The following is a 12690-nucleotide window of genomic DNA, read 5'->3' as shown; positions in this document are numbered from 1 at the left end:
GTTACCCTCTTGGGGTGACTTTGTTTTTTGTCAGCACCATTGTGCTGAGCATGCCAACATACCTTAGTGGTATGTCCTTTCTTTCCGTAGAAGTCACATTGGACAATCCGCTTGTTATACCAACACACATCTCTTGTGTGTCCCCTTTTCCCACAACAGTCATATTGAGTGAACTGTCTATGCTGACTAGTACCTGGGTACTCATGGGATTTGTTTTTGTTTGAGCCTTTAGTTTGGATCTGAAGATTTGTGACATCCTTTCTCAGTTTCTTTGAGTCTGATTGGACTTCCGAGACAAACTTGTGCATAATTTCCATGTTACTATGCAAAGCTGAGTTGTCTTGGAAAAGATATCGAAGGTCACTAAGTTTGACCTCTTCAATCTCGTCACACTGCCTGCTGAATGCTTTTATTTTCTTATTAAACTTTTTGGTCAGTGTATATAAGTCACTCAGGGCGTTAATCATTTCATTTCTAAGCAAGTGTATAGATGTTACCTCATTTGAGTATTCCTCCTGTTCAGATTCTTCAGAGAGGTCAGCTTGCTCAGATCGAGTGTGGTCAGCAGCTTCATCGGCCATGAAGTATATGTTTGCTGACTCGGTGGCATCAGCTTCAGATGATGTTGAGTCGTCGCTGTCACTCCATGTGGCCACCATAGCCTTTTCGCTTCCCTTCTTGTCTTTCTTTAGATTGGGGCAGCTTGACTTAATGTGCTCAGTTTGATGGCACTCAAAGCATGTGACAGGCTTGGAGCTGTCCTTTTTGTATTTGTCACTAGACTCAGCTTTGTACATGTCGCCTCTTCTGAATGGCCTTTTGCTGTTCTTTTCATTCTTTCTGAACAGCTTCTTCATCTTTCTTGTGAACATGGCCATTTCCTCATCGTCCGATGAGTCAGCTTCGGTTGAGTCAGCTTTCATGACAAGTGATTTTTGTTTCTTGTCTTCTGACTTTTCTTTTGCTTCAAAATTTTTCATAGAGATCTCATGAGTCAGTAGAGATCCGATCAGCTCGTCATATTTATAGGTGGTCAAGTCTTGAGCTTCCTCCACTGCAGTTTTCTTAGCTTGCCAACTCTTTGGTAAGCTTCTCAGGATTTTCTTCACTTGCTCTTCTTCAGTGAAGTTCTTGTCGAGCCTTTTTAGCTCATTTATGATATTGGTGAATCTAGCGTTCATTCAGGAGATGTCCTCATCGTCGTTCATCTCGAACAGCTCGTATAATCTCATATGTTGGTTCACCTTTGACTCCTTGACCTTGCTTGTACCTTCGTAGGTTACTTCAAGCCTTTTCCAAATCTCCTGTGCTGACTCGCAACCTGAAATCTTATTATATTCTGCAGCATCTAACGCACAGTGAAGCATATTGATAGCCGAAGCATTGTTTTGTAGTTTTTTAAGGTCATCTTCTGACCACGCAGTTTCACTCTTAACAACTTTCTCATTGTCAACAGTTTTATACGGAACATATGGGCCTTGAACTATAGCAAGCCAGGCACTCATGTTTGTGGCTTGAATAAAGTTCTTCATTCTATTCTTCCAGAATGTATAATTGGATCCAAAGAATAGGGGAGGCCGACTAATTGATAATCCCTCTGGGAGTATCTGTATTGTTTGGTTCCCGGGAAGGAAACGAGTGCTGTTCTCAGCCATTTATCGGGATCGGCTCAAGATTGTTAAATCTTTGAATAGTGAGCTACTTATCTCTGATACCACTTGTTGGTCCCGTGTGATTAGTTCCAAAGGGGGGGGGTTAGGAACTAATATAACTTTTTCGTAATTTGATTAGGCTGACTTAATATAATTTGTTAAGTTTGTCAACTCAGCTTAGGTCAGCACGGCCGATTGTAACATAAGATAACTTTAGTCAGATATTGACTAAAACTATTTTACATATGAGTTGGGAATTGACACTTTTGTGGTCAGCTTCCAACTCAGCACTCTTATTTACTCAATATCAGTTTACACAATTTATATGCTGAGTAAATATAACAAGCAACACATACAGATATATATATATATATATTGAGAGAGTTTAGAGATTACTCAGCACGACTTATCTTGGTTCGGCCTCTCCGCCTACGTCTAGTCCCCAGAGTCCCTTCGGGCTTTTTAAATCCAATACTGAGCTCTTTAAAGGTAGAGCACAAACCGTTTACAAGGCAGTTGAATATGCAAGAGTACCTTCCTCTATTCGTCTACTCAACTCCTACTAAGTGCTATAACCGAACACTTAGGTTTCTCTACCACTGAGTATTTACAACCAAACACTCAGCACAACACTCTCAATTTACAATTGATACAAAATTGTTCTTTTCGAATGAAGAACACTTTAGATGATTACAAAAATCACTCTAGCTTTTACACAAGGATAGAAAGTTGGTGTAAGATCTCTTTTTGTTTTGATGTGCTTTTTGCTTGTATTTTTCTCACTTGTATTTTCTGTGATTCGGCGATGATCCAAGAGGTATGCTTGTCCCTTTATAGTTGCAATCTGAGGATCAAATCATTTGAATTTGATTTGTCCGTTGAATCCAAAACGGCTCTTTTGGGAGACAAGGTGCTGGTCAGCTTCAGGCTTGCAGGCCAATCCTATCGTCTGATTTCCTCAGGTGCCAGGCTTGTCATTTTCTTGCAGTTTTGTCTTCTTGTACGGGTTTCGTCTTTTAGCTAACGGACGTTTGACTCATGCATCTCGAAATCATTTCTGTGTGTAATTCCGAGGTTCCTATTATTGGTTCAGACAGTTGTCGGACTTGTCTTTTAGCTAACGTATCATTGGTGCTGTTCTGAAGATCACTCGGCATGACTTTGTTATTCGTTGTCAATTCAGATACTGAGTTCTCTTTTACTCAGCTTCCATGGTCAGCTTCGTTCTGCAAGACATAGTTCTTAAGAAGTCTTTTCTACTTTTGATACTGAGTTCCGTTCCACTCAACTTCTTGATTTTTAAGCTTCTTTTCTGAAGATGACTTGGCTTTTCTTACGCTGAGTTCCACCCTACTCAGCTTATGCCGTGATATCATGCTGACTTCGTCATGTCTTTACTTTTTGATATATACATATATACTTAACATTGAACAAATATATTAGTACAATTAAATCAAAGCACTTAAATTTAATTGTCCCTTAATCATGGATTAACTTAAATGATTTTGTCAAATCAAAATCATGTGGAAAGGTGTTTCAACACTAGACCTGTTCATGGGCTGGGCCGGGCAGGACTTGGACCGGGCCTAACCGTGCTTGTTACATAATTATTTTGTCCAAACCCAACTAAGTCTGCACTATATTTACATCGGGCTCGGGCCGGGCTGGGCCAAGCTAAAAGAACTAATTCCCAAGCCCAACCCGATCTGACCCAACTAATATCTTTGTATTTTTTAAAAATTAAATTAAACTAAAAATTTATACTATAAATATAAATAATAACATACAATAAACTAAATTTTAGAGGATTATTTCAATAAAAATTAATTAACGTAATCCTAAATAAAAAATTTTTTTTTGATAGTAATAAATAAAATAGTAACAAAAATATGTACATGTTGACCAATTCTATAAAATATATGGTTTGAAAATTTTTATGTTGAAGAAATTTAAATTTTTTATTTTTGGAATATAAAGTTTATTAAACTATAAAAGTTATTAAATTAAAACTATTATTAAAATTTCGGGTCGGGTTGGGCTGGGCATGGGTTTCGAGACAAATCCCAAGCCCAACCTACTTTATATGTGGGTCTAAACGGGCTTGGACCGGGCCGGACCTATTACGAAACATATACGTCCAAGCCCAGTCTTTGAAGAACGGGTTTGGACGGACTGGGTGCACCAGTGGGTTTTTGAATAGATCTAAATGGAACTAGGAGTATATTTGTCCAAAAGATGAAAGTGTCTAGTTTGGTGAGATGGAAGCAAATTGGATCAATTATGTTAATAGACTCATTCAGTTGGTCTAGATTAGTAATTTTCTCATATTTTTATCCTTAATTAATATTTTTTTATCACAAATAAATGCTTTATCATGTTACATAAATAGCTATTAACAATCCTAAATTTTATCAAATAAGTTCATACAATCTGCTAGTCAAATCAGCTAATAAAAAAAATCAGTTAAGAGCTAATGTAATCAGCTAGACCTCGGCATGGGCCGGGCCGGGCTGGGCTGGGCTCGGGCCGGGCCTGTCGGGCCTGTGATAAAACCCGATAAGCCCAAGCCCAGCACAAGCCCACACTAATTAGATTCGGGCTCGGGCCGGGCTCGGGCCTAAACAAGGAATCCCAAGCCTGCCCACCCAAGCCCATATCTATATTAAAAAAATCAATTAAAATAAAATACTAACTTTTTTTTAATAAAAAATAATAAACATAATAGTTAATAAGTCTTAGAAAAATATAACAAACTAATAGTTAAGTTCAAAATAAAATGACAACATAACAATAAAATATAGCTATCTAAAATTTATATAATTATATAATTATATATATATATATATATATATATATATATATATATATATATATATAACGGACCGGGCCGGGCCCGTCGAGTATTTACATAGTCTAGGCCCGCCCATTTACTAGGCGGGCTTAATCGGACTTGGGCCGGGCCGGTCCTGACACTAATTTTATGTGTCCAGGCCCGACTAAATGGGCCTGGACTCGGACCGAGCGGGCGGACTCATCGCCCCATGGCAAGGTCTATAATCAGCTATCAAGCACCAGCTAACCGCTACTTGCTTTTTTTTTTTGGTAAGAAAGGAAAGAAAAAAAAAACAAAACCAACAAAAAACCTACACCGGGATCAGTCTAGGAAGGCTGACCCCAATCCTATCCTCTAGGAGAGAAGGCAAAAGAAAAGAAGGAGGAACAGAGAGGGTAGAAACACCTAACATTCTCCCATGCCCAGCAGCTGCTAAGCGATCCGCCACGCGGTTTTGCTCCCTAAAAATATGGGAGAAATTAAGATACTCAAAGGCAGGACGAAGCCTCAAAATAGCTTTGATGAGATTCTGGCTCTTCAGACAAACAGCCTGGCTATCTGAAATCCTGTTAATAGCCTCCAGATTATCAGATTCCACCGAGAGATTTTTAACACCCATGCGAATGACGAGTTTAATACCTGACAAGATACCCCAGAGCTCCGCAGAAAAGGAGGAGCCCGTCCCCAAGTTATGGGTAAACCCCGCCATCCAATTGCCACCAGCATCCCGAAGAACTCCTCCAGCAGCAATTCTGCCATTGCTAAGGCAGGAGCCATCAGTATTCAACTTAGCAAACCCTTCTCTAGGCTTACTCCAGCCAACTAGCAGGATCTCTTTATCCGGGGAGGGGCGAACAAGGGAATCTCTTTCAAAGCTTTGAGTAATAACAAAGAGCTTCTTCGAGAAGAAAAACAGTAAATCAGGAATAAGGACAGCCTTACCCGCAAATAATTCTTCATTCCTCCACTTCCAGATTTGGTGACAAGTAATAGCAAAGAGGATGGCACCGTGCTCCATGTTGGCCAGCAAGTTCCCCTTGGCTCCTTGAGAGAACCAGTCCCTTTCAGAAAAGGCCATGAAGGAAGGGAGGATGTGATGAGGGAGGATCCCTTCCCAGATCTTCTTACTATTTGGGCAATCCCTCAAGACATGGCACAAGGTTTCCACATTGCCTCTGCATCTACTACAGGCACTAGACTCAGTCAAGTGCCTTCTGTGCCTATCCGCATTCGTAAGGAGCCTGTCTTCCAAAGGAAGCTCCTGATACGCTAACCGCTACTTGCTAAACAGGGCTACATTGTTTTTAACTAAAATAATCATAATAATTAACTTAAATTAAAAAGAGCCAAATTAATGCTTAATTCAAATTAAGAATCATCTTTATCAACTTCCATTACCGATTATGATACGGGCGAGAAATGGCCACGTGTCATATATTAGTTTAGTCGGTGACCCTAATAAATCCTCAATTCATAAAAGCCAAGCATCAATTTTTAACTCGCTACTGCAGTCATGGCCTCCAAGCTTTTGGCTTCCGCTTTCCGCCGAACTATTACGAAAACCACCGGTGCGTCCGCTTCACGCCGACTATCCACTGCTGCTGCAGCGACAGCTACTGTTCCTGAACCGTATGATGATCAGGGAGTCATGACAATGAAAGGCGTGAAAATCGCTTCTCGGCCTCTGTACCTAGATATGCAAGCTACCTCTCCGGTAGACCCCAGGGTGCTAGATGCGATGCTTCCTTATTATCTGGCGCAATTTGGCAATCCACACTCTCGTACTCATCTCTATGGCTGGGAATCTGATACTGCGGTGGAGGACGCTCGTGCTCAGGTAGCGGATTTAATCTGCGCGTCTCCGAAAGAAATCGTTTTCACTTCAGGTGCGACGGAGTCAAATAACATTTCAATTAAAGGAGTGATGAAATTCTATAAAGAGAAGAAGCGGCATGTCATCACTACACAAACGGAGCACAAGTGCGTCCTCGACTCTTGTCGTCATCTTCAGCAGGAAGGGTTTGAGATTACCTATCTTCCTGTAGGGAAGGATGGGATTGTCGATTTAGAAAAATTAAGGTCTGCTATGAGGCCTGATACCGGACTTGTGTCGGTTATGGCGGTGAATAATGAGATAGGTGTGATTCAACCAATGGAAGAAATTGGGCAAATCTGTAAGGAATTCAAAGTGCCGTTTCACACTGATGCAGCGCAAGCGCTTGGTAAGATTCCGATTGATGTCGATAAATGGAATGTTAGCTTGATGTCATTGAGTGGACACAAAATCTATGGCCCGAAAGGAGTTGGAGCTTTGTACATGCGTAGGCGACCTAGAATCAGAGTGGAGCCGCAAATGAATGGAGGTGGACAAGAGAGGGGAATTCGGAGTGGAACTGTGCCTACTCCTTTGGTTGTGGGAATGGGTGCAGCTTGTGAACTAGCTAAAAAAGAGATGGAGTATGATGATAAGAGAATTACAGGTTTACAGGAGAGATTGCTCAATGGAATTAATGCTAAACTTGATAGAGTAGTAGTGAATGGGAGTACAGAGAGGCGATATACTGGGAATTTGAATCTTTCCTTTGCTTATGTGGAAGGGGAGAGCTTGTTAATGGGATTGAAGGATGTGGCAGTGTCAAGTGGAAGTGCTTGCACTAGTGCGAGTTTAGAGCCTTCTTATGTTTTGAGAGCACTAGGGGTGGAGGAAGACATGGCTCATACTTCAATTAGGTTTGGCATTGGGAGGTTTACTACAGAGGCAGAGATTGACAGGGCTGTTGAGCTTACAGTCCAGCAGGTTAAGAAATTGAGGGAAATGAGCCCACTTTATGAGTTGGAAGTGGAGGAAGGGAAAAAACTTGAGGATATTCAATGGTCACAACACTGATAGAATAGCTGAGGATGCTACTGGTATGAATACGAATTCAGCAGTACAGTTTCAGATGAGGAAGATACCTTAGAAAGCTGAAGCTGGCAAGGTGTATGGCTTTTGACGGTTTGTCATGCAGGTTTTTGCTATTTATAGTCTTTGTATATGTTCTTGAGAAGTTTCCTAGTTTATCTAGGGTAGAATTTTGAACAAGATGTGTTATTAAACTGTCATATTAAAACTGAACGCGAGTAATAAGATGTGTTTTCTAGTGCAAATGTAATAGTTTTGCTGTATCTGTACTTGTTAATTTCTTTTTTATGGAGCTCTGCTGGATATAATTGCTATATTCATTATAACATTTTCCTCAATAGCTTACATATGATGTTCATGGCCTCTATTTGGATGTAGAGTATTCATATTGGTTTGTACTTGTAACCTATGTTGCAGGGACACTCTTCTTTAGTTGAGTTTCATCTTTGGTAGCATTTCTGCGTTTAGTGTCTGTGTCTGTGCCCTTTTTTGTTTGATGGCTATTTTATGAAGGTTATGTTTTAGAAATAACATTTCCCTTCTCCATTTCCGTGTCGGTGCAACATAGCTTATAACCTAATTAGCATTCATTCAACACTAAACTGCATAAAGCATTAAAGCAAATGGTGAAGAAAAATGAGTTGCTCTTTTTTGTGATTAATGCAAGCATAGTTGTTAAAGGGGGGCCTCAGCAAGGCTCAGGACTGAGCCTTAATACCCCTAGGCAAGGCTCAGTTTAACAGGCGTGCACCTTGCCTGGGCTTCGGGGGCTCCCCTCAGGCGCACCTCAGTAACATTAGTCTTTTGATTAGGTTTTTTTTACTGTTTTCTTTAAAATAAAACTGTTGATTGATCTCAACCACTGATCTAATCTAAACAAACTTCAATTTAAGGGTTGATCTAAATTCTAATCTAAATAACAGCGTAAAACTAAACAAGAATATGAAGAGATGTAATAGTGTAAGATGTTAACAGAATCCATTCATTCTCCACTGCTGCGACACAAGAAACACAACCGGTAGAGAGTTAGAGACGTTGCTTAATAGTTTATTAGGATCACTTAGTTAGGAATATGTCTCTACAAACTTAACTTGGTGTTTTTTGACATTTCATATTTCATATTATGTTTTTACGTGGTTTTGTCTTTATTTGTGTGGTTATATGTATGTTATTTGGTTCACTTTAGTACATTAGTATCAAAAAGTTGATATTTGGATTTTGTATTATATATATTATTTTCTGCGCCCCCTCTTCATCAGGGACGCACCTTGCCCTAGGCTCTCTAGGACTCTCTTAGTGCCTTAGTGCGCCTTGCACCCTTAATAACATGAATGCAAGTGCAGTTATAACTAAATCTTCTGACTCTTTGAGGCATATTTGATGATTGTGTAATTAGTTCTATTCCTTGGTAATCGTCTTATACTTATTATTTGTGTCTTATCTATAACAACAACAACAAAGCCTTAGTCCCGAAATGATTCGGGGTCGACTAACATGAACCATCATATAAAACCGTGAAATCAAGTCGTGTCAGCGACACAAATTCTCTCCCTCCGTTCTGTCCTATCCACTACCATATTTTCCTTAATCCCCAATAAACTCATATCATTCTCGATCATTCTCTTCCAAGTTTGCTTAGGTCTTCCTCCTACTCCTCACCACTACATCCCTTTGCCACTCTTCAATCCTCCTAACCGGCACATCAAATGCTCTTTGTCTTACATGGCCAAACCACCTTAGTCGGTTTTTCCTCATTTTATTCTCAATAGATGTAACCCCTACTTTTGTCCTAATTATTTCATTACTCACTCGATCCTTTCTCGTATAACCACACATCTATCTCAACATACGCATCTCCGCCACCGACATCTTATGAATGTGACGGTGTTTCACTGCCCAACACTCCGTGCCATATAGCAATGCTGGTCTAATTGTCGTGCGGTAGAATTTTCCCTTCAATCTATTAGGCATGCCGGGGTCACAAAGGAAACCCGTAGCACTCTTCCACTTCGACCAACCAGATTTAATCCTATGAGCAACATCTTCATCTACGTCTCCATCCGTTTGGATAATAGACCCTAAATACCAGAAGCAATCTGAGGCCTGGACAACTCTCCCATCTAGGATGATTGTCCCTGCCTCTCTAGTCCTATCGTCGTTAAACTTACATTCCAAATATTGTGTCTTATCTATACTGCAGTTAATCATAATGCATACGGGACGAAATGTTTCTTAAAACTGGTTCTCTCGAATCGAGAAGATACAATTACTGTCATTTCACTAGCTGTTTGATAAAATTGCTAAAATGGGTCATCTATATCAAGTAGATATGGTTACTGTCATTTCTTAAACAGTATAGATGCAAAGAGTTGGCAAATCCATCTTCAATCTGTTGCTCCATATGCTCAGAAGTGATTTTTGCACATTATTTTTCCATACATGCCTGATATAGAAAAACAAATCACTCTAAAGCAATGGATATGTTAATAGATGTCATTTAAATTGGTGTACTGATTGATTCTTTTGGAAAGGGTGTGTTGTGTGTGGAAGTTGTTTATTTCAAGAATAGGCTGAATTGGACCAGCTGCGTTTTTCTTCCCTTTCCTTTTTAACGAGTAAATAATAGCATAGCAGTTTGTGCTTTCCTTTTTAACGAGTAAATAATAGCATAGCAGTTTGTGATTTATGGGTAGATATACCTTGATTCTCTTTCAACCAATAACGGGGGATCATAAGTTAAGTACTCAAGTCTGTTAAGAAGATTGTAAGTTACGTTTATGAACTGATAATAGCATAGCAGTTTGTGATTTATGGGTAGATATACCTTGATTCTCTTTCAACCAATAACGGTGGATCATAAGTTAAGTACTCAAGTCTGTTAAGAAGATTGTAAGTTACGTTTATGAACTGAAGTACAGATAGGAAAATTAGCGGCGAAAGAGATAGAAGACGAAGGAGACATAACAGAGGAGAGAGATTGAGAGTTGACAGGAGAGAGAGAGAGAGATGAAGGACTATATTTGTTCTTAATATGTAGAATGCCTGCAGAAATTACTTGAAGTTAGTTCTTTTGGTTCAGCAAAGTTAGTAAACTGTGTCAATGCTATGTAGATAAATCCTGAGTATTTATATGACTGAAACTGGCCTGCAATTAGTGAAAGTGAAATTAGTAAAACCCATCTGGCTGGAAGGGCATTATCATCAAAGGCTCTTGTCTTGTGCGTCTCGCTCGCGCATGTGAGCCTTGTGCGCCTGGCGGTTTTTAATTTGATTAATCTCAACTACTAATCTAACTTAAATAAGATTAATCTTAAACCTTAATTTAAATAAGAATACCAAGAGTCTCATTCATATTAAATATAAAAAAAATAGAGAGAGATTAGGAGAAGAAGTCACGTAAAGAAAGAAAGTCTCCTCCATTTCAGGCAAAAACAAACTTAGACATAGAGTGATGGTGATGATGATGATTATTAGTTTTTGTCTTTTTGATTGACAATGAATGGTTATTAGTTTAGTAACATTAGTTATAGTTAGGTATTTTAGGTTAAGACGTTTAGTATATGTTAGTGTCTCAATGAAGTATGAACTTAATTTGGTGTATTTAACATTTATGATTTAGTTTTATGTTTTTATGGGTTTTGTTTTGTTTGTGTGGTCATAAGTGTATTTTTTGGTTTTACTCTTAACTAGTAAAAGTGTATATTTTTATTTTATTTTATGCGCCTCGTTTTTCTAAAGCGCATGCCTCGCCTTGAGCCTAGGCTCTAGGATCCCTTGGCGCTTTTGGTGCGCTTTTACGCCTTTAACGACTATGCTAATAAAAGGGGCGGTTTGTCCTATTCATATATTCACGACCAATTGTATCTCTAATTAGCCAATAATCGAGGTTAGAAGATTACAACATTAGCATAATGTGTTATATATATATAGCTGCAAAATTGTGTTGCATTTTCTTGTTGCAAAAACTTGGTTGATGATTATTTTTCCTTACATATAGATAGAAGTTGGATGGGAGTGTCTACTTAGTGAAAATTGATACTTTCCCTTCATTTTATTTTTATTATTATTTTGCGTGGATTATGTCACTTGCTGCTTCATTTCACTAGCACCTATAGTTATTAAAGGCACGTCTTATGTGAGATTCAAGGTAGGGAGCCTTGATTGCACAAAGCGAAGTGAAGTGTAAAAGGCTTTTGCCACCTTGTGCACCTCGTCTGGATTTTGAAGCCCGAGTCAATACGTGCCTCGGTAACATATATTGTTTTCATTAGGATTTTATTTTTTTTACTGATTTGTGTAAAACAAATGGTTGATTCATCTTAACCACTAATATAATTTAAATAAACTTAATATGAACCCCTTGATTTAAATAAGAATATCAAGAAATAAATATAGAAAGATTGGAGAGGGATTAAAAGTAGAAAAAACGATAACAACTCCTTAAGTGTTAAGGCTAAGGAAAAGGAAAAAGCAAAAACAACTCTTCGTTTGAGAGCTAAGCTATTTATGCCCCACTTACAGATGAGGATGAGGATGATGAATATGAAGAAGAGGAAATTGTAGATGAAAATGATAGTTGAGATTATGGAGATGACGATATTAATCTTGAGGATGTTTTTTTATGATGATATGAAACTGAGGACGATGTTAATCTCGGAATATTCCTGATGATGATTATTAGATAATTTTTTTGTTTTTTTTTTATTGAAAATGAATGATTATTAGCTTAGTAGTATTAATTAGGTATTTAGTAAGTATATGTTATTATCTCTACGAAGTATGAATTTAATTTGGTGTTTTTGATATCTAGTATTATGTTTTTAGTGGTTTTGTCTTGTTTTTGTGGTCTTAAATTTTTTTTTTTTAGGTTTTAACTAATAATAGAGTATTAGTGATATTGATATTAAATATTAATATGCTTTAACCAGTAATAGGACTGCATCTCGTGTTTCTCAGGCGCGTATTGCATTGTGCCTTGAGTCTAGGCTCCAGGATTCTTAGCGCTTTAGTAGGTTTTACGCTTTTAACAACTATGATTTCATATAGTTAGTAACGGACTATAACTACCTAGTTAGTGACCAACTACAACTAGCTAGATGAGCTTGTTTTCTAAGGCATATAGAACTACTATCATTTAGAACAGTGTTATATACACTTCAAGTTTAACTGTAATAGGAAAAATACATAAATGGTCACTGGAGTTTGGGGGTAGTTTTAAAAATGATACTGAATTTCATTTTGTTTCAATAAAGTCATCGAATTTTTGCTTTTTATTTCAATAAAATCATGTCAATCAGTTCAGG

General features: G+C 38.3%; 1 protein-coding gene across 1 annotated transcript; it reads left to right on the top strand.

Moving 5' to 3' along the window:
• The first annotated feature begins 5970 nt into the window (after nucleotides 1–5970).
• On the top strand, nucleotides 5971–7732 carry LOC136202808 (cysteine desulfurase, mitochondrial). The gene has a single exon (XM_065993704.1). It carries the CDS (start codon nucleotides 5999–6001, stop codon nucleotides 7370–7372), a length of 1374 nt encoding a protein of 457 aa, XP_065849776.1. The 5' UTR covers nucleotides 5971–5998; the 3' UTR covers nucleotides 7373–7732.
• The last annotated feature ends 4958 nt before the right edge of the window (nucleotides 7733–12690 follow it).

The sequence above is a fragment of the Euphorbia lathyris genome, chromosome 8 (assembly GCF_963576675.1).
Source record: "Euphorbia lathyris chromosome 8, ddEupLath1.1, whole genome shotgun sequence".
Taxonomy (NCBI): domain Eukaryota; kingdom Viridiplantae; phylum Streptophyta; class Magnoliopsida; order Malpighiales; family Euphorbiaceae; genus Euphorbia; species Euphorbia lathyris.
The sequence above is the reverse complement of the archived record's forward strand: the minus strand, read 5'-3'. Positions and strand labels throughout refer to the sequence as shown.